The 22,918-nt window shown below is 38.9% G+C and overlaps 1 protein-coding gene across 6 annotated transcripts in view; it reads left to right on the top strand.

Annotated features, from left to right (window-relative positions):
• Positions 1-22,918, top strand: part of MYO1D (myosin ID) — a 359,000-nt gene that overhangs the window by 148,089 nt on the left and 187,993 nt on the right. For 5 of the 6 annotated variants that reach the window (XM_086360259.1, XM_086360256.1, XM_086360255.1 and 2 more), the window contains exons 15-16: positions 11,670-11,836; positions 21,458-21,665. In XM_086360259.1, the coding sequence (XP_086216385.1) occupies positions 11,670-11,836; positions 21,458-21,665 (375 nt within the window). Of the gene's footprint in view, positions 1-11,669; positions 11,837-21,457; positions 21,666-21,917; positions 22,124-22,918 lie in introns of those variants that run through there. The other variant, XM_086360261.1, reaches the window with a different exon arrangement.

Here is a 22,918-nt window from a genome sequence, read left to right as displayed (position 1 = left end):
ATTATAGCTAATTAATACTCTGCAGAAAGATTAAGAACAAAAAGGTAGATAAAGACATATCAAGCCCCCTCCCCCAAGAAAACTGGTGAAGGCAATATTAATGTGAGAGAACATAAAATTTAAGGGGGAAATCTATTAAATACAGATAGACTAGTAATAATAAAAAGAAAATACTCAATAAAGCCATTTTGAACTAGGTACCTAACAATACAGCCATGATGGTACTTAAATTCTAAAAAGCAAAAAAAAAGAAGATGACGACCCTGAAAAATGTAAAAGGCGAAAAAGGCAAAATTGACAAGTTCACAATTCTAGAGGGAGATATTAAACCACCTCTACCAAAAACTGATAGATGAAGCAAAAACCTTAGCAAGAGTGAAGAAGCTTTGAAAACCAAATTTAAACTTTAATCAAAAGATCTCTGTACCCAGGGGATAGGAAATACATATTCCTTTGAAGTATACATAGAACATTTTTAAGAAATGACCATAAGCTAGAGCACAAAGGAAGTCTCACTGTTTTAACAAATATATACACAGATGTATTCTCCATCCTCACAGCAAGTGAAATAAAAACCAGCCTTTAAAAAGTTTTTTTTTTTTTTTAATATGCTTGGGAACTTTAAAAAAGTGTTCTCCTAAATAACTCACAGGTTGAAGAAGAAATCTGAATGGAAACTACAAAATATGTGAAACTGCATGACAAAGAATTTATCAGAATCAGTAGAACACTCCTAAAGCGGCCCACTTGTTATGCCTTTATTAAAAACAAACAAACAAAGAAAAAGATCGAAAGTAAATGAGATAAGATACAATTCAAGAAGTCAGTAAAGGGAATCCAAGGAAAATCAAAAGAAAGTGAGAGAATAATTTTTAAATAGCAAAAACTAAAAGTAATAGATCAAAAAATTAATTAGACCTTTAAAAAATTGATTTTAAAGAGAGAAAACAATATTCAGAATGAAAATAGGTTACAACCTCTATATTACAGAGATTTTTTAAAGCATCAGAGTAAAAAAAAAAAAGAGTAAAAAAAATAAATTAAATAAAGCATCAGAGTATTACAAACAGCTATATGCCAATGAATCTTCACAATTAGTTTTCTAATAATAGAATGTGTGTGCATGCTCAGTCGTGTCCAACTCTTTGCAGCTTCGTATACTGTAGCCTGCCAGGCTCCTCTGCCCATAGAATTTTCTAGGCAAGAATACTGGGGTGGGGTGCCATTTCCAACTCCAGGGGATCTTCCCAAGTCAGAGATTGAACCCGAATCTCTTGTGTCTCCTGCATCGGCAGGAGGATTCTTTACTAGCACGATCTGGGAAGCACTAGTTTTCTAGAATAATGTTATCAAAATTCACTCAAGAAGAAATAGAAACCCTGAATGAATCAGTAACCTTAGAGATTCTGAATCACTAATCAGAAGTCTGCCTTCTTCCAACTCTGCCAAGAACTTCAGGCCCAGATGGTTTTATAGATAAGTTTTATAAATCCTTCAAGGAGCCAGTAATTCCTATCATACAAACATGGTTTTGGAGGATGGGAAGAAGAGAAGCCACTACCTGATTTATTTTATGAGATTACTATGACCTTAGTACAAGGTTAACATTAAAAAAATTAAATTAGAGGTGAGTTTCACGTAGGAACATAAACATGAAGATTTTTTAAATACATGTGAGTAATGCATTTGATGGGAGAAGGCAATAGCACCCCACTCCAGTACTGTTGCCTGGAAAATCCCATGGATGGAGGAGCCTGGTAGGCTGCAGTCCATGGGGTCGCTAAGAGTCAGACACGACTGAGCAACTTCACTTTCACTTTTCACTTTCACGCATTGGAGAAGGAAATGGCAACCCACTCCAGTGTTCTTGCCTGGAGAATCCCAGGGACGGGGGAGCCTGGTGGGCTGCCGTCTATGGGGTCGCACAGAGTCGGACAACGACTGAAGCGCCTTAGCAGCAGCAGCAGCAATGCATTTGATGGCAATAGGGTGAACAAAGTGGCCTTTAATACCAACTGAAAACAACCAGAAAGTTAGGTAAATTATAAAAAACCAACTTCCTAAATACAGTCATGAACTAACAAGAAAGCAAGGAATGTGTAGGCCGGGTGCTGAGGGAAGGCAGAAATTAACTGAGTGAAGGGAAAGTGAGGAGAGCACCATGCCACTTTCACCCTGTGGGCAGTTGTTGAAGTGGGTACCTTTGAGTGCGGGTACCTTTGAGTATAGGTGTCCAAGACTGGGTCCTTGAAGGGAAGGCCAGGGTCTGCTCAGAGTAGGGTGACTCATACGGGATTACAAACCACGTGCACACTCACAAGTATGTATACACCAGCTACACAAAGCTAGGTCTCTAGAGGGTTGCCTCCTCTAAGGGCTAGCTCCGGAAATAATCCCTCACTGTCGGGAAGGAAAACTGCCTTGGAGTTTGGCACTGAGCCAAGTGGGGTGAGTGAACCTCCCTTGAGAATTAATAATCATAAGCCGCTTTGATGAGATTTGCAGTCCAAACTCATACCTAGGTGGCCTGAAAAGACTGAAGCCAACAATTTAAAGTGGTCCATCCAGGTCTGGTATTACCCCTGGGCATCTGATGAGAGCAGAGAGGAAACCACCTTCATACCAGACCTTAAAGAAATAGAACTTCCACAGATGGTGTTCTAGGGAAAAAAAGCAGTTCATAGTAAAGGACGACCACACATATAAAGAAGCAAGACAGGACACAAGGGAGGTGAGACTAAACCGCAGCCTCATGAAAATGTCTTATATGGAATTATCAGAAAGACTCCCAGAATGCTTAATGCGTTTCAAGAAATGAAAGTCCTAAAAATACGAGAACTAGTAGTTAAGAGCAAGTGACTAGGTAATTGATAGAAATAAAAGCTAAATAATTAAAATGTAAAATTCAGTGGATAGATTTAACATTGGTTAAGACAAAGCTGAAGAGAGAATAGGGAAATGAAAGACAGAATCAAAGAAATTATCCAGAATTTCACTTCGTCCAAGAAATGAAACTTATAAAAGACATATTAAGAAACATGGAAGATAAAATGAAAAGGTCTGATGTGCATGGAGAGGAGAGAATGGGCAGAGCGATTTTTGAAGAAAAAGAAAAAGAATTTCCAGAATGATGAAAGAGATAGTCAGGAAGTCCAGTGTATCCCAAGTTAGAAAAATTAAAAGAAATCTGCCCCCAATCCTCTAGTGAAACCCCAGAATATCAAAGACAAAGAAAATACCTTAAAAGCAGATTAGCTTTGAAGGAGTAACAGGCCTAGAGAAAATAAATCAAAATTCTATACTGAGAGAATTTATTTTTCATGAACAACAAAGAATCTTTCTGAAAAAATAAAAACAGAGTTAGAACCACACTAAAGGAAATTCAGTGGGAACTTGAATAGAATTTATATCCTACTGTTGTGTGAAAATTATATAAATCTTGTTGTTCAGTTGCTCAGTTGTGTCCAACTCTTTGTGACCCCAGGGGCTGCAGCACGCCAGCCTTCCCTGTCCTCCACATCTCCCAGAGCCTGCTCAAACTCTTGTCCATTGAGTCAGTCCTCTGTCATCCCCTTCTCCTGTCTTCAATCTTTCCCAGAATCAGGGTCTTTTTCAATGAGTTGGCTCTTCACATCAGTGGCCAAAGTACTGGAACTTCAGCATCAGTCTTTCCAATGAATAATCATCAATAGCTTGATTTCCTTAAGGATTGACTGGTTTGATCTCCTTGCAGTCCAAGGGACTCTCAAGAATTTTCTCCAACACCACAGTTTGAAGGCATCAGTTCTTTGGTGCTCAACCTTCTTTATGGTGCAACTCTCACATCCATACAGGACTACTGGAAAAACCATAGTATAAATCTTAATTATGTAGAATTGGTTCATAATGCTTTTCAGGTCTACTATGTTCTTCTACTACTCTGTACATTCATTCTATTAATTTCTGAGAGTTTGATATTGAAACTCCAACTGAAAATCTTAATTTATCTACTTAAAAAATTGTAATATAAAGTGGAACTATATGTATGTAAATATATTTCCGTACATATATATGGAAATATATATGTAACTTTATTCTGTATTTTCCAAGTCTCCTATAAATGTGTTATCATAGTTTTATAATTTAAAAAATAAAATAGATACAAAGCAAAGAAAAAGGAAATGCTAAAGGATATATATCAGGTAGGAGGATGTCTGATTACTAAATGAAAGTCTGAAATGCAAAATGAAGAGCAAAGAAATTGGTGAATATGTAGATGCATATAAATCAACTGACTCTATAAAATAATATTATATTGGATTTAAAATGCAGGTTAGAATTAAATAGCACAATAGCATATAAACTGGAAGGGTGAGTTATTATATTTCAAGTGTTTAAGGTCCTTGGTTGTTCAGGAAAAGGATAAATGTATTGATTAGCTTATAACTCTCATGAGTTATAAGTACATGTAAAATTTTCTAGTGTAGTCATTAAAATAATAGAAATGAGTTTTTAACTTACAAGCTAGTAGTTGGGGGTAGGGGAAGTCAGAATGAGAAAAGAATCATCAGTCCTAAAAAACATAGCAAAGAGGAGACAGAGTAACATAGGAAAACTGGGACAAATTAAGATGTTAGAGAAAAATCCAAATATATTAATAAGTACAGTGAATGTAAATGGAACAAAATTGTCAAATCAAATTAAAGAAAAGGAATACAGACACATTAGAAAAAGCAGAGGAACCAGAGTTCAAATTGCCAACATCTGTTGGATCATAGAAAAAGCAAGAGAATTTCAGAAAAACATCTGCCTCTTCATTGACTACACTAGATCACAACAAACTGTGGAAAATTCTGAAAGAGATGGGAATACCAGACCACCTTACCTGCCTCCTGAGAAACCTGTATGCAGGTAAAGAAGCAACAGTTAGAACCAGACATGCAACAACAGACTGGTTCAAAATTGGGAACAGAGTACATCAAGGCTGTATATTGTCACCCTGCTTATTTAACTTATATGCAGAGCACATCATGTGAAATGCTGGGCTGAAGCTGGAATCAAGATTGCTGGGAGAAATCAGTAACCTCAGATACACAGATGACATCACTCTTATGGCAGAAGTGAAGAAGAACTAAAGAGCCTCTTGATGGAGGTGAATGAGGACAGTGAAAAGGTTGGCTTAAAACTCAGCATTCAAAAAACTAAGATCGTGGCCTCCAGTCCCATCACTTTATGGCAAATAGATGGGGAAACAGTGACAGACTTTATTTTCTTGGGTTCCAGAATCACTGCAGATGTGACTACAGCCATGAAATTAAAAGATGCTTGCTCCTTGGAAGAAAAGCTGTGACAAACCTAGACAGCATTATTAAAAAGCAGAGACATTACTTTGTCAACAAAGGTCCATATAGTCAAAGCTATGGTTTTTCCAGTAATCATGTATGGCTGTGAGAGTTGGACTATAAAGAAGGCTGAACGCCAAAGAATTGATGCTTATGAGCTGTAGTGTTGGAGAAGACTCTTGAGAGTCTCTTGGATAACAAGGAGATCAAACAAGTCAATCCTAGGGGAAATCAATCCTGAGAAGGACTGATGCTGAAGCTGAAGCTCCAGTACTTTGGCTACCTGATGTGAAGAACTGACTCGTTAGAAAAGACCCTGATGCTGGGAAGGATTGAAGGCAGAAGGAGAAGGGGATGACAGAGGATGAGATGGTTGGATGGCATCACTGACTCAATGGACAGGAGTTTGAGCAATCTCAGGGAGATGGTGAAGAACAGGGAAGCCTGGCGTGCTGCAGTCTATGGGGTCGCAAAGAGTCAGACACGACTCAGCGACTGAACAACAACAGATACGTTGCCACTTATTAATGACATCTAATCCTAACAGAAAAGTTGAAAGTTTATGTTTTAAAAGATGTATCAGGCAAATTCTGACATTCCGAAATCACCTTAATCAAATTTCAGGACCTACAGGGGCTTAGCAGTGAGCTGTCTGCCTTCCCTGGAAGTGCCAACCTGTTTTCCATTCAGCTTATAACTCCCGAGTTTAACTTTTCAGGATTCCAGACCAGAGTGGAGTCCTGTGTCTGAGGACTCAGGCTCCAGCTTTCATCCCCCAGGCCCCTCAAGGCTGCCAGCAGCTGTGCTGAGCCTCATGGCTGCCTCTATAGATCGGCAGACAGTTGCCTCGAAAATGGAAGCAGACCTCAAGGCCAGCTTTATCCTCCCTGGACTTTAGTCTTTGTCTCATCTTGGCTATGTTATTAGCTCTTCATGCAATGAAGATTTCTCCCATCCCCCCATAATTTTGTATAGCACTTTTTTCCTAGTGACTTTCTCAGGAAGGTTGATAGGAATTGCCTAGTCCTTCATCACTGGAAGTGAAGGTCCCTAACTCCTGCTTTTTTGAGTTCACACGGTGGTTTTTTTTATTTAAAAATTTGTAATTATTCGTGTATTTTATTGACATATAATTGACATATAACTATCCATTTTAGGTGTACAACATAATGACATTTGTATATTTTGCAAAATAATCACAATAAGTCTAATTAACATCTATACCATACATAAACTTTTTCTTGTGATAAGAACTTTTAAGAATCTCTCAGCAACTTTCAAATGTACAATATAGTATTATTAACTATAACGCATAGTATTTTTAAACACGTGTCTCATTGCCACCTAGATTATAAGTCTTTAGAATCTAAGGAATGACTTCTGCTAATCTTCTCTCTCTCTTGATACCTCATGGGCTTCCCTGGTGGCTCAGCTGGTAAAGAATCCACCTGCAATGAGGAAGATCTGGGTTTGATCCCTGGCTTGGGAAGATCTCCCAGAAAAAGAAATGGCTACCCACTCCAGTATTCTGGCCTGGAGAAGTCCATGGACTGTACAGTCCATGGGGTCGCAAAGAGTCAGACACGACTGAGTGACTTTCACTGATACCTCATAAAGCACTCTGAACAGGTGGTCAGTAAATTATTAAAAGAACTTTAATTTGCCATTGGCTCTATTTGATACTGTTCAACACAGGCTAAGTAAATGAATATCTAAATCCAGGATCTTCTGGCTAATATATATACTGATTGGTGTACTTTGGCAAGGGCTTCCCAGGTGGCACTAGTGGTAAAGAACCCTCCTGCCAATACAGGAGATGCAAGAGACGCAGGTTCGATCCCTGGGTCGGGAAGATCCCCTGGAGGAGGGAATGGCAACCTGCTCCAGTGTTCTTGCCTGGAGAATCCCATGGACAGAGGAGCCTGGCAGGCTACAGTCCGTAGAGTCTCAAAGAGTCGGACATGACTGAAATGATTCAGCAAACACGTACTTTGTCGAAGGATGTTTTTCTCATAAAATATAGGGAGAAAAAGGTTTAAAAGTGCCAGATGATAAGATCACTATTAACTTTTGTGACTTAACCTTAATAAGACGCTTGGAATTTGTCAAATTTAGGATTTCTTAGGTTGAGTCAGTCTGGATATTTATAAGGAGAGAGGAGGCGGCATTTATAAATTGAAACAGAATGCTGATGAAATATAGAGAAAGCATTTGCACTGGATTCCTTATCTGAAGGTTTTTATATTACTAACCAGGATGAAAGGGCATTCCCCACCCCTTAGATGGGTGTGAGTGTTACCCCTTTCTGGGCATAATCAGTCAACACTGGTAAAATTCCATTCAACTGGTTTCTGTTTAGTAAAGTTATTTACATGACTCAAATGATACCTTGTACTAAGATTGCCTTGCCCACATGATTGCATAAATTATTGAGTTCAAAATATTTTCTAATTCACACTGTAATTTTCTTTTTGACCCAAGGATAATTTAGAAGTATATTTCTTAATTTGCAATCATCTTAAGATTCTCTAATTATCTTCTTTCTCTTGATTTCTAACTTAATCTCATTTGATCAGAGGATATACTCTGTGTGATTTCAGCCGTTAGAGATGTAAGTTTTCTTTATGTATTAGAATTATTTGCACTTAATAGTCTGTACACAGTCGTTAGGTCAAGTCTGCATCATATTAGTGTCCAGCGTTTCCGCATTCTTAAAATTACTTTGTTTTGTCAGTGCTGAAATGTGATAAAACCTACTGTAATTCTGAATTTGCCTGCTTCTTAATATGCCTTCCATTTTTGCTTTAAATATTTTGTGAATTTATTAAGCTTATTCAACTTAGAACTATTATATCTTCCTAGCGTGTGAGTCATTTATCACTATGAAATCTTTATTTCTGTATTGATTTTTGCCTTAAAGTCACTTTTGCAGGAATAAAATAGTTAAAACTAGCTCTTTTTTTGACTAGGGTTTGCATGGTCTGTCCTTAAAACTTTCAGTCTTTCCATGACTTTATGCTTCAGGTATGACTCATAAATAGCATACAGAGGTAGTTTTGGCTTTTTATCCATTTTGACCATCTTTGTCCTTTGAATAAATCATTTATTGCATTTACTCTTAACATAGCTACTGCATGTTGTTTACAAATTGACCATCTCCTTAGTGCTTTCTATTTGTCTCTTCTCTATTTCTTTTTCTTCCCTTTCTAACCTTTTTGATTGATTACTGTGGGTGAAAGGTAAGCAAAATTCTATTCCTTCTGCCTGATAACCTCAGTTAAATTTCTAGCTCTGTTCCCCTGTTAAATGCATGATGTACATCAACCATATTACTAGGCAACATCACTTAAGGTAAAAATTACCCCTATTGATAAAGTGTACCTGCACTGGGAAAATGAGAAATGTCTGGTGGGAATGTCATACTTCTGGCTGCCTGAGTGTGGTGACTCATGTATTAGGCATGTCCCTTTCAAGGACCCTGGAAGCTGTATCTTTAGATTTGCTGTGGGAGATATTGAATCCTATGGGGCGTGAGGCTTTTAAACCAAGGGCACTTCCTACATCTGTCTGATACGGACCTCATCTCGTCGTGCCTAAGCTATCACCTGACTGCTCTGTGGGCTGCCGCATGATCTCGACACTGCCTCCTAGCAAGCCATGTTCTTGTCTTTCTGAGTAGACTCCTGCCAAGTGTGGGCTGTGAATCTTTTGAGTCAGAATGTTTAGTTAGACCTAGAGAGGCATCCTTTCCTTGTACCACCCTTCAACCACTAGTATGACAATGATATTTTATTACTACATTTATTGACTTTATTATTTTGGAAGATTTACACCATAATACTGTTTCAGTGGTTACTCAAATTATTCCGGTGTCATTATTGATTATAAAAATCTAATATTATTTGGTGTTTTTATCTCCTTCCTGGACAAGGCAAGGTCCATAAAACATCTTAATTCCATTTGTCTTCCTCCCAACTTATGTGCTGTTTTAGTCATGTACTTACAAATATTTATTTCATTTATGTATACATGTAAATATATACAATATGTTCGTATATAATTCTAAGTCGAAGATGATGACATCACCATCACCATTATTAATGCTAAGTACTGTTAATATCTGTTTGGATTTCCTCATTTATCCCTTCTTTTTTGACCTTCATCTTGGGCCTTTTTTGTTCTGTTTGAATTTTCTCCTCTTGTATATGAGGCCTGATGTTGACAAATTCTCTGTTTTTGTTTACCTGGAAATAGTCTACATGTTTTCCTTCTTGAAGAATAGTTTTGCTAGGGTGTAAAATTCTGAACTGACAGCCTTTCAGCATTTCAAGCATAATATTCATTTGTCTTCCATATTCCGTAGTTTCTTTTGAGAAGTCAGCTATTAGACTGTTGCTCCTTTAGGTAATAAGTCTTTTTTCTTCTGGCTGCTCTTCTTTGGTTTTAAGAAGTCTTACTGATGTACCTTTTTTTTAATCTTGCTTGCAGTTTGTAGCACTTTTTCAGTTTGTTCCAGCTTGATTGATATTCATCAGTTTTGCCAAGTCTTTGACTATTAGCTCTTCAAATATTGCTTCTGTCCCTTCTGTCTCCTCTCCGTAGGACTCCAGTTAATTAAAGCATCTCACTGTATGTCTTCTATGCCTCTTAACCTCTCTTCTTTATTTTCTGTCTTTTTGTCTCTCCATGATCCATTCTGGGAAAATTCTTCTCACTTTCCTTCTAGTTTACTATTTTTTTCTTGAACTATTTCCAATGTACTCTTCTACTGGTCCACTGAGTTCTTAATTTCTACTATTGCATCTTTAAGTCCTTGGTCTTCTCTTTGGTTTGGTTCTTTTTTATAGTTCTGGTTCTTTAAAACATTCTTAATATTGCCTTTTGTCATCTTGAACATGCTAAATATAGTTGTTTTGATATTTCTATCTGCTAATCCCAACATCTGGACCCCTGCAGATCTTTTTATTTTGTATATTGTTTTGCTATTTCTAATTCATGTTATCTTGGCTTCTTGTATATCTGATTAACTTTTATCTTGTTCCAAACAGTATATTTGCAAAACTATTTATGGAAGTAATTGGAGGCCCATTTTTGTATATAATCTTTGTCTAGATTTCTTTTGCTCCATTTAAGCATCTAAAAACACTGATATTCCAAAGAAACTATTCCAGTTTGAAGGACTGTAATGATTCAAAGCTGAATCCAGCACATCTGTGTGCCAGAGCTGAGCCTAATATTTTATATTCTTCATTGCAATGCATCTTTATCATAGTTTCTGACTCTTTCTATTAAATTACTTCTGTTACTTTTAATCATGTTTCTGTAAATACACAAAAACTTGATGTTTACTTGTCTCAATTACTTACACGCTAGTTTTATTCCACTTCTACTCTTCCTGCTGAATCCTAAAACATAATAATACAAAAATGTAGCAGAATGCCTGAGAACTTCCAAGCGTAAATTGAAGAGAAAGGAAGAATTTTTCACAAGTCTGTGCCTGAGAAATTAGAGTCACAAAGCTTAATTTGACACAGTTAACACTAATTACATGTTAGTCATAGTGTCTTTTTAAAAAAATTTTATTTATTTTTAATTGGAGGATAATTGCTTTACCGTATTGTGTTGGTTTCTGCCATACATCAACATGAGTCAGCCATAGGTATACCTATGTCCCCTTCCTCTTGAACCTCCGTCCCACCTCCCTCCCCATCCCACCCCTCTAGGTTGTCACAGAGCACCAGGTTTGAGCTCCCCGCGTCATACAGCACATTCCCACTGGCTGTCTCTTTTACATGTGGTGATGTGTGTGTTTCCATGCTCTTCTCTCAATTCATCCCACCCTCTCCTTCCCCTACTGTGTCCATGAGTCTGTTCTGTCTGTCTGCGTCTCCACTGCTGCCCTGCAAAGAGGTTCATCAGTATCATCTTTCTAGATTCCATATATATGCGTTGGAAGAAAGTGAAAGTGAAGTCGCTCAGTCCTATCCGACTCTTTGCGACCCTGTGGACTGTAGCCCACCAGGCTCCTCCTTCCATGGGATTCTCCAGGCAAGAATACTGGAGTGGGTTGCCATTTCCTTCTCCAGGGGATCTTCCCGACCCAGGGATCAAACCCAGGTATCCCGCATTGGAGGCAGATGCTTTAACCTCTGAGCCACCAGGGAAGATATATATGCATTAATATATGATATTTGTTTTTCTCTTTCTGACTTTCTTCGTTCTGTATTATAGGCTCTAGGTTCATCCATCTCATTAGAACTGACTCAAATGCGTTCCTTTTCATGTTAGTGTCTGTAGTCTGAGATTTTTCTCCACTGAAGCTTACCATTTGCTGGTTTATTTCTTTAGGAACCATATTATGTGCGTTGCATCAAGCCCAACGACATGAAATCCCCACAGATCTTTGATGATGAACGCTGCCGGCATCAAGTAGAGTATCTTGGACTCCTAGAAAACGTGAGGGTGCGTCGGGCAGGCTTTGCCTTCCGCCAGACCTACGAGAAGTTTCTTCACAGGTGAGAACAGATGAAACAGAGAAACCCGATAGCACACTGAGACTTATGGAGCCCTCCCTATGTGAAGCAACGCATCCGCTTGTATCAGGCGGTCTAAATATTTGTTGAGTGAACAGAAGAGTTGAGGAAACTACAAATATGAAAGATGTTCCTAGAATTGGCAGGAGACCCCTTGAGTTTGTGGTTTATGGACCATGGGGAAAAAATGAATTCCTCATTGGGAAAATATAAGCATGTAGTATAGGAGAAAAAACAAGGATTTAGAGTCACAGGTGGGTTGGAATCCTGGCTATACCACACGTCTGTTGCATGACCTGGAGCTAGAAATTTAACTTCTTTGTTTCTGCATTTGCAAAATGAGTATAGTAATGCTACCTTATAAGGCTTTTGTTGTGAGAATTAAATTAACCAAAGTGGAAAGCCTAGGTGCCTGGCACATAGTAGAAGTTCAGTTAATGCTGCTTATCATTACTGATATTAGTGACTATCATAATAAAAAGATACTAAGTAGATCATCATGGAAGCCCTAAAATTAGTCTACCTGATTGAATCCTGGCTTTGACCGGGACTTTTGACCTTGGGAAAATCATATAACTTTCCAGTTGCCTCTGTTTCCTATGTGTAGAATGGAGAAAATTAATTTTTTAAATGGGAATAATAATAGTAATTACTTGATAAGGCTGCTGGGGCTGAAATGAGATAACATTTATAAAATAAACACCTAGAATGGGAACCTGGCATATAGTAATCACTCAATATAAGGTGTCATTGCTATTGTTATTTATTATTGGTAATAATAATACTAGTTGACACCTGAGATCTTAAAAATACTGTTTTAAATCCCATCTTTTCATTTATTTTAAAATATTTATTCAACATTTCCTATGTTGTAGACTACAGATTTCACAAAAATATGAATGAATAAACACATAAAATATTGCTTGGTGAGGAGTCTCTAAGTAGATAGTAATGAATGTAAGGAGTCAGCCATACAAAAGTCAAAGAAAAAGAGCAGGTGAAGCAGAGGAAACAGTGGAGAAAAGTCTCCCTTGTAGAAATAAGTGTCTTGTTTTAGGTACCAAACATCATCCAGTATGGTTGGAGGATGCTGAGCAACAGGGCAGTGGTGTGGGTTGAGATCAGAGAGATGGATGGGGGCCAGATCATGTTGCACGTTGTCATCCAGACTAAACAGTTTAGATTTTGGCCAAGGGTGGTAGAAAACCATTGGTGGATTTTATGCAGGAAGCCACACAATCTTACGGATGTTTTAAGAGATCACTGTGGCTGCTGTGTGAATAGGAAGCAAGGAGACATTTAGAGATGCTATTGCAGGAATCCAGGAGAGGCAGCTCAGTGAGAGTGCCTTGAACAAGGAATTATTGTAGATCCAAGAGTAGTGGACTGATAGGTCCACTAGGATAGGTTTTGGGGGAAAGTAGACAAGACTTGCTGATGGATTGACTCAATGAGAGAGGAGTAGAGAGGGATGAAGGGTAACATGTAGATTTTTGCTTGAGCATCTGGATAAGCATGGTACCATTTTCTGAGATAAGAAAGATTGGGGAAGAGAAGTGTGAAGAGGGGGACACGGAACTAGGGCAAAGATGGAATCAAGATTTGTCTCTTGACTATGTTAGGTTTGAAATGGTTCTAAATGCCTAGGTAGAAATACTAAATAATCTACTAGACATATAAATCTGTAGTTCTGTGAAGACTTCCAGGCTGGAAATAGGAAGTTTGGGGTTACTGATACATAAGTAGGTAAGTAAGTGAAGTCGCTCAGTCGTGCCCGACTCTTTGCGAACCTGTGGACTGTAGCCCACCAGGCTCCTCCGTCCATGGGATTCTCCAGGTAAGAATACTGGAGTGGGTTGCCATTTCCTTCTCCAGGGGATCTTCCCAACCCAGGGATCGAACCCAGGTCTCCTGCATTGCAGGCAGACGCTTTAACCTCTGAGCCACCAGGGAAGGTCTACTGATACATAGATTATATATAAAGTCTTGGGACTTGATAGAAAAAGAAGAGAAGGCCCATGCCAACATTTAGGTTTGTGGTCTGACATGAAAGAACCAGCAAAGAGAAGAGAAGAAGTGACCAATGAGAGAGAAGAAATATCAGAAGAGGGTTAGGTCACAGATGCCAAGGGAAGATGGCATTTCAAGAAGAGAAGTACAATTATATTAAATATTACTATGCCATCCAGTAAGAGAAAAGCAGAAGCTTAACCATTAGACCAGGCAGCACAGAAGTCAGAGGAGAAAGAGCTGGTCAGAGCCCCATTTGAGCAGGATGGGAAAGTGAAGTGAGGAGTTGGATGTCCACGGACAACTCAAGGATGTGTGTTGTGAATGAGAACAGAGAAGAATGGAAGCAGCAGCCAGAGTGGAATGTGAAGTCAAGGAGACTCTAGAAAATGTTCAAAATGCAGGTGGCGATGATTCAGAACAGAGAGAGAAACCAGCCACGCAGAAGGGAGGGTGGTAACTGAAATAATAACCTCCTTGAGAAGGCAAGGAATGAAATCCCAGCACAAGTGGAAGGTTGGTCAGCTTTAGATGGGAGCAGGGATCCTTCTCCCCTAGCAACAGGACGAAAGGCAAAGAATATGAAAACCAAGGCAGGAAGCCTCGAAGGCCGACTGATAGCACCAATGAAAATGCTCCTGTCTGATTGCTTCTATTTCTTCTTGAAGTATGAGGCAAGGTCGTGAGCCTGAGAGTGAGCATCAAGAGAGGTGGTGAGGGGGGTTGACAAGGAAACAGAAATACTCATTTTAGAGAGCGGGAGAGCTTTCCCACTCTCTCCCAGTGGTTTTGCTACCAGGAAGACCTGAGCACCCATTTGAGGTTTGAGACTGTAAGTGTATAGTGAGACCCCCCTCCCCCTCAGCGTCAGCTTTTCTTCTCCACCAGTGTTCAGCTACTTGTGTGCAGAAGTGAAAGGGATTCAGGCTAATTGGAGACTCTTGGAATGAATAAAACTTTATAGCAGAATAGCTTAGAAAAATGAGACAATTTTTTATTGATCAGAAAGTCATGCTCAAAACTGATCATTTTCTTTATTGAGATCATGCTGTTCTTTAAATTTGGTTTTTCTTTTTTATTGAGGCTGTAGAGTAGGAATGTGTTCATTCTGTCTTGATTTCAGTGTCAAATGATGTTAATAGGAAGACTACTCATCGCTTGTCATTACTCAGAATTCCAGCAAGTACTCGATGGTAGTATTTCTTTTTGTGTTGTCGGCTATGTAAGATGAGCAGAAGTCGAGTATTAGAAAGACAGGGTGGGAATGGGCAGCTATAGGATGGGGCTGAACTGAAAGAATTATTTATCTAAAATGTGTATTTATCTAACTAAAAAATATCATGAGACAAAGAGGAAGCCACGGAGAGTAGTTGAAGTAAGAGAATAAGCAACTTGATTTGGCGGGGACAAGGAATTTTGCAAGTGCATATCCTTACTCACTTTTCGTCTGTTTCTCTACTTATTTTACTTTCAACTCAAGATGCTTGGTGTGTTTTTTTGGCACAGAAGACATGCTACAAGGATTGGATTATGTTTTCTAATACTCATGTAAAATTAGAAAAGGTGAAAAAGAACCTATGAATTTCAGATATGATAGTCTTAGGAGTACAATCTTAAATCTCCCATTCCCACTCCAGAACACCCCCCAGTGATATAAAATATGTGTATTTAAAGCCAAGTAAAGGCACAGCTACACTATGAAATCAAAAGAGGGATGCTCAGTGAGCCTTAAAGATGAGAATCACTCCTAAATACGATAGGAGGCAGACATGTAGACCCAGAAGTATGCTGAGGTCACAGTTTTGAGGAAAGACTGCCTGCTGAGGCTTCAGCTGGCGTTCAGGAGACATCTCAGCTACAGTCTGGAGTTTATCCCAGCTGCAGCACTGAGAGGCTGCCGTAATGGCCAGGACAAAGAACCACCTGAGCAACTGCAAGGGAGACATCATAGGTATATCAACACACAGAAATCCCTTGCATTCCTATACACTAATAATGAGAAAATAGAGAAATTAAGGAAACAATTCCATTCACCATTTCAACAAAAAGAATAAAATACTTAGGAATACAAGATTCAGGAAGCAAAAATAGCCACCTTACAAGAGGCCAACAAAGGCCAAGACGTACACGTAGGAAGAAGGATTCTAGGGTAGGAGATGAGATAAAAATCAAACATCTGAGAAAGACCAGACCAATGAGAAAGAACCAATAAGCTCGACAAATGCAAAACCTACCCCCAAGGAACTAGAGCAAGGCGAAGACCTTGGAAAAAGCCTATTCATGTTCTCAGAGAGAGAAAGGAGAGAATTTTAGTCCTAAAGTAGGAATATGAAGTTCAAAACAAGAACAGGTTGTTGTTGTTAAAAAGAACCAATTAGGGATTTGGAAAGTGAAAACCAAATTAAGCACAATTGGAGTGAATTGTCCATCAATAGAATGAGTCAGCAATTTATAGTGTCATCATATAATGGTTACAAGTCAGCATTAAAGAGAATGAACAGGGACTTCCCTGGTGGTCCAGTGGTTACGACTCCACTTTTCAATGCAGGGGGTGTGGGTTCAATCCCTGGTCAGGGAACTAAGATCCCACATGCCATGCAGTGTGGCCAAAAAAAAAAAGAGAGATAATGAGCAGCTGATACTACACCAACAGCATGGATGAATAAAACATTATGTGAAAAGGAGTCACCAGAGAGGACATACTTTATGCTGCCATTCATATGAAGCTCATGAACAGATAAAAATCAGAGCAGTGCTTTGCTCTCGGTTGAGAGTTGGCTGGAAAGGGGGAAAGGTAATGGGGAGCTCTTTGTGATTATGTAGATGATCTTCATCTTGATTGACATGTCAGTTTCATGAGTGGACACATTTTTCAAAACTTACTGAATTGTGTATTTAAATGTGTGCATTTTACAATACATAAAATTTACCATAATTAAAAAATTTTTTTTTCAAACTAAACTTCTTTTAAATGAGTTAGTGAGCTAGAAGATCAAGCTAGAATATCAGGCTGAAGACTTCTCCCAGACCTCATCACAGAGAAAAAGAGATGGAACGTTCTAAAGAAAGGTCACACCAAGTGTAAGTTTGATCCAGGAGGGCCAAAAGCCATTTAGCAGGAGCTCTAAAAGAAAGAAGAGTCCAGGGGTCAGATTGAAAGAATACACCAAGTGTAAAACATACGAATTTTTTAAATGAACTTACTTTATGTTCACTTTCAGAACTCTAGGCATAATGAAAAATGCTTAGGGTTCCCAAGAAGAAAGGCAAACTACCTGTGAGGAAATGAGACTCATACTGTCATCAGACTTCTCATTAGCGACATTCAGTGTAAACAGTCAGAGGAGCAGTATCTGCACCATGAAGGGGAATGAAGTTTACACTTAGAATTTTCTTCCATGCCAAGTTATCATTCGAGAGTGTGGGCAGGGAACTTCCCTGGTGGTCCAGTGGTAAAGAGTCTGCCTGCCAATGCAAGGGACACAGGTTCCATCCCAGGTTCGGGAAGATTTTATGTGCTGCGAGGCAACTAAGCCTGTGTCCCACGAGAGAGGCCACCATAGTGAGAAGCCCGAGCATTGCATCTAGGGAGTAGACTCCACTCACTGCGACTGGAGAAAACCCACATGCAACAGTGAAGACCCGCACAGACAAAAGAGTGTGGGCAAAATAAAAACAAAATAAATTTCCGGACATATATAATTTCAGAAAGTTTACTATCCCTAGACTTCTCTGAAAAATCTTCGAAAGGGTGTACTTTAGCAAAAAGAAATATAAATGCAGAAGGGAAATGTGGAATGCAAAAAAGCAATATTGAACAAATAAGTCAGTAAAACTTCTTGTGAAATCTATACATGTGGTTTCCATTATAATGGGGGGGGTTGGGGGGAGCGGGGAAGGATATCAGTAGAAATCATTTGCAGCAAAAATTAAAATGGGAATGAGGAATATAGAGAAGTAAAGACTTGTGCTGTTTATGGGAAGGATAGAAATGTTAATTAACAAGACAGGGAAAAGAATGTATTTTCCTATAAATATAATATTTACATATACTGATTGAACTGATTAACAGTGCTGTATGCGGTAGGATGAAAAGTGTGTAGGACACTGGACGAATGTTTTCAGTCTTGGTGGGAGAAAAAGTAACATTTCCACAGTGAGTTTGTTTTTAGATTCTGCAGATTTTTTTTTTGTAAGCTAGCTTTGAGCCTAGACTTCTTGTCACTTTCATTCTTTTATCAAAAGAGAGAGAGAAGGATTTTAAAGGTACTGATAACCTTAAAAGCTGCTAAAGTCTTCCAGGGAGGTTAAAAACTAGTTGTCAGAAAGCAGATGAGTTCAGCTTTTTCATTTGCAAGTTCAGGATGCTGGTTTGCTGGAGAACTGGGGTTGTGCCCTCAACCATAGGAAAGAGAGGAAGGGCACCGTTACCCTGATGTGTTAGCTGAGCAGTGTGGCTGTACGATTTCTTCCAGTTCCTGCAGAATGCCTAAAACTTTGAACACACACCATTACTGCCTGTTGACTCTTATTCTACTTTCATAATTAATTGGCAAGCTTTTGAATTTTTTTTCCTTTTTTCATGTGATATTGCACATCATTCCCTCTCTCTTTGTATCAGAACTCTTCGGTTTCGGTTTCTGTCTCTATCTGGCAAGTGACTAGACTTTTAAATGTATTTTCTCCCATTCTTTTATTCAACAGATATCTCTCTCCTCACTGTGTGGCAGACAACATGATAGGCACGTGGCATATAGTGAGGAACAAAACAAAATCTCCACCTTCGTGGTACTTATAGACAGACATTCAACAGACAGACCCTCAAATCAATATGATTACAAACTGAGATGAATGGTGTGAGGAAAAGAAACACAACTGGTTGTTTTAGGAATAATGGGGATGATGATTGATGGAGGAAAATCAAAAAAGACTAGAAGATGAGAAGTCTCCGCCTTTCAAAGAGTAGCTTCAAAAAAAAAAGCATTCCAGGGAACTTCCCTGATAGCCCAGTGGCTAAGACTAGACCAATGCAGGGGGCCCAGGCTCAATCCCTGGTTAGGGAACTAGACCCCACATGGCGCAGCGAAGAATTCGCGTGCTGCAAGTAAAATGGAAGATGCTGCATGTCCCAACTAAGACCTCACACAGCCAAATAGGTAAATACATTTTTTTAAAAAATCAGGATTTCCATTAAAAAAAAAAAAAAAGTATTCCAGGCAGTGGGAACAGCATGTACAAAGCCTCAAAGCAAGAAAGAGGCAACTACAACACCGAGACCCTGAAGAAGGCCAAGGCTACTAGAGCAGAGCAATGAAAGCAGGAGAGCAGTAAAAGATAAAAATGTTGTGAGGCTTTTGGGAATACTGCTGTGATTGCTGAATATGCAGAATGGATTGAAGAAATGGGAAACAGTTTAGGAGTCTGCTGTAGTAAACTTGATGGTGGCTTCTCTTAGGATTGTGGCAGTGAAGATGAGAGTAGCTGAATTTTAAATATATTTTGGAGGTGGAATCAATAGACTCGATGATGAATGAGAAGGAATGAAAGAGAAGAGCAGGAATCAAATGCGATTCCCAGGATTCTGGCTTTGGTAACCAATGACTTTGTGGTTGGAAGGACTGAAAGAAGAATTTAAAGTGCCTGGGGAAGGAAATGGCAACCCACTCCAGTATTCTTGCCTGGAGAATCCCAGGGACAGAGGAGCCTGCTGGGCTGCCGTCTACGGGGTTGCACAGAATCGGACACGACTTGATGCGACTTAGCAGCAGTAGCAGCAAGGTCTGTTTAGGCACTGGATATGTGAGTGTGAAATTCAGAATTGAGAACTGGGCTTGGGATAATAATTGCTTGAGTTGAAAAATGAAATGGACGGAATAGATGAGGTGATGTGGGAGGTTGTACGTAGAGAGACGAGGGCTTGATAGGAGCCCCGGGACACTCCAACATTTCGAGGTCCGGTAGTGAAGAACAGTAGCCAGAAAATGAGATTGAGAAGAAATATCCAGAGACAGAAGGAATCCAGGAAGAGCATGCTGCCACGGAAGCTGAGATAGAAACTAGGAAAAGAGAGAAATATCAAGAAGGAGGAATCAGATGCCCCTTAGATACATATTATCTTAACCAGAAATGGGTAAATTCCTAGGAGGAAAATATGAAGAGTCCTGGAAGGCACAAAAGTAGACTTGAACCAATCCCTGGTTCTTGGGTGGGACAACTGGACATCATAGCCAAATTTAATGCATGGGAACCCCAAAAAATACCCACAAGGATTTGTTGTTTTGTGATTGTTTTTCGCTATGCAAATTACTTCTAAAGTTCATATAGAAAAATAAACATCCAAGCATATCTAGAAAGACCTTTAAAAGGAAAAGAAAGAGAAAAGACCACTGGATATTAAAATATAACATCTATAATTAAAACCCTGTGGTACTGATGGGCAGAGAGAGCAGTGAAACAGACCAAAAAGCCTAGAAGTGAATTAAAGTGCATATGAAAATTTAGCATATGATAAAATGGCGTATTAACTCAGAGGGAGGAAGACTGACTTTTTAGTAAATAATATTGGAAATAGAGTTTTTTCAGAAGTAAAGTCGGATCCATTCCGTATACCAAGATAAATTACAAATGAATCAGAGCTCCAAATGTAAAAAATGGAAACATGCAAGTCCTAGAAGAACCCCTAAGTGAATTACCCTGTAATCTAAGTGTGAGGAGAACCTCTTTCACTAAGACTTAAAATTCAGATGCAGTGAGTGAAAAATATACTAAATTTGACTCCATGTAAAAACTTTGCACCAAGGATAGGGGGAAAGCACTGTGGTAGGCAGCCTTCCAAGCTGTCCCACTGATCCCCGCTTCCTGGTGTTCATGCCCGCGTACTCCTCTTCCCAGGAGAGTGGGCTGGCCCTCGTGAACTGCTTCTAGCAAAATGGACTATGGCGAAAGTGATGGAATGTTGCTTGTGAGATTAGGTTACGCAAGGCTGAGACTCTGACTTCTGTCTTGCTCATGATCACCGTCACCAAGAAGCTGGTGTGTGGTAAACTAACTTATAAGAAGCCCACATATTGAGAAACTGGTGGCTACTTGTATGTAGAATTGCAAAGGATTTTTGTGTGTTAACCTTATATGTAAAACATGGCTTAGTTTTCTTTTACTGATGATAGTTTATCTGAAAATCTGGTGGATTTCCTTTGAAACGAGTCATGTTGTTCTTAAGTAATGTTTTCAAAAACCCATGATAGAGGCATCGTTGTCTTGTTTCTGTTTGCAAAGAGAATGCTTCCAAGGTTGCCATGTTACAGATAATATTTGCTGCAAGTTTTTGGCAAATAGCTTTTATTAAATTAAGGAATACCCTGGTTTAGTAAGAGTTATTATCCTAAAGGAGTATTATATTTTATTGAAGCCTTTTTCTGTGTCTCTTATGAGGCTAATGAAATTCATCTCTATTCTGAGTTTGCTAAGACTTTTTTTTTTTCCTTTCTGTGAAGCATGAATTTTATTGAATAGTTTTTCTGCCTCTATTGATACCACATGGTTTTTCTCCCTTAATCCATGTCCTGGTTTGTTTGTTTGTTTTTCCCCATCAAGGTACAAAATGATCTCTGAATTCACCTGGCCCAACCATGACCTCCCCTCAGACAAAGAGGCTGTCAAGAAACTGGTCGAATACTGTGGCTTTCAGGATGATGTGGCTTATGGGAAGACCAAAATTTTCATTCGAACGCCCCGAACATTGTTTACCTTGGAAGAGCTCCGTGCTCAGATGCTTGTAAGGATTGTCCTCTTTCTACAAAAGGTAATCTTATATTTTCTATACGAGGATAAGGCTTTGATTGTATGTTCTTAAAAATGAGTTGAATACTTTGTTTGAGTCAAGAAATGTTCACAATGATGTAATTGTTTTGCATCTATGCATCTCTTAGAGTATTTTCTGTTGCCTTTGCACATGGAAAACTTACCTGTGTGAGTTCAATTTTTTAAAATATCTTTTTACATTTATTTTTAATTGGAAGATAATTGCTTTACAATGTTGTCTTGGTTTCTCTAGTACACAACAGCAAGAATCAATTTTATCCTCCAAACGCCAAAGATATTTCGTCTTCTGATATTCAGAATCAGAGAGATGTTTGAAGTAGTCTGATTTTTGTCTGTGGATCTGGAAGTAGTCTGATTTTGGTCAACTGGATCAAAATGAGTTAGCCTCATCTTAACTGCATAGAGAACTTTTTTCTGTCTTGTCATTCAAAAGCTTGACCAACTCGTTTGAAACCAGCTGTCTCACCCATCATGACCCACTGCCAGCCCTTGACTGAAGTGTGTAGTGCTGACTTATCACTGCTCCTAAGATCATGGTACCTGTCATTATTGATCTGTGCAGGGTCCCTTTTCATTTCATTCGCTCACTATTTCTTTTTATTCCCCTTACCCATTTCCATACCTTCTGTATGAAACGTTTTAATATAAAAACTGATAAAAAAAAGAATTCATGTCCCTCTGTGAGAATGGAGTATCCGTCAAGGGAAGGGTGGCTGGGTCGTTGGGCATGTGTAGACCTGGCTGCTCCTCTCCAGGATGCCTGCCAGTTTGCACGTCACCAGTTTGCATATAGAGGTTACTATGTGCCCACATCATTTTCAGTATCATCCAGGTACCTAGATTTTGCCAGACTACTAAGTATAATGAGATCATGCTGTTTTATTATATTTCCTCTTTCTCTGATTACCATTAAACTTGAACATCTAATTAAATGCGTGTTTGCTTTCGGGGGTTTCCTGTAAACTGCCCATTCCTGTCTTTCATCTGCTTTTCTTCTGGAGTTAGTATCATTGTTTGTTGATGAGCAGGAATTCCTGGACTGTTTTAGGCATTAGTCTCTCTTTCACTTCAGACATTATAAATATATTCTCCTACTGTAGGGGTTCTATTGAACTTTCTAATATGCTTTGTTGAAGAGAATCCTTAATTTTGACATAATTGAAAATCTTCAACTTTTTTTGCCTTATCCTTTGTGTTTTGGAATTTTGTCTAAGAGGGCTTGCCTTGTCTTCA

Source organism: Bos grunniens, chromosome 19, assembly GCF_055505025.1.
Source record: "Bos grunniens cultivar Pamir isolate PY7600 chromosome 19, Bosgru_T2T1.0, whole genome shotgun sequence".
NCBI lineage: Eukaryota > Metazoa > Chordata > Mammalia > Artiodactyla > Bovidae > Bos > Bos grunniens.
Note: the sequence above shows the minus strand (reverse complement) of the source record. Positions and strands in the feature narration are given on the sequence as shown.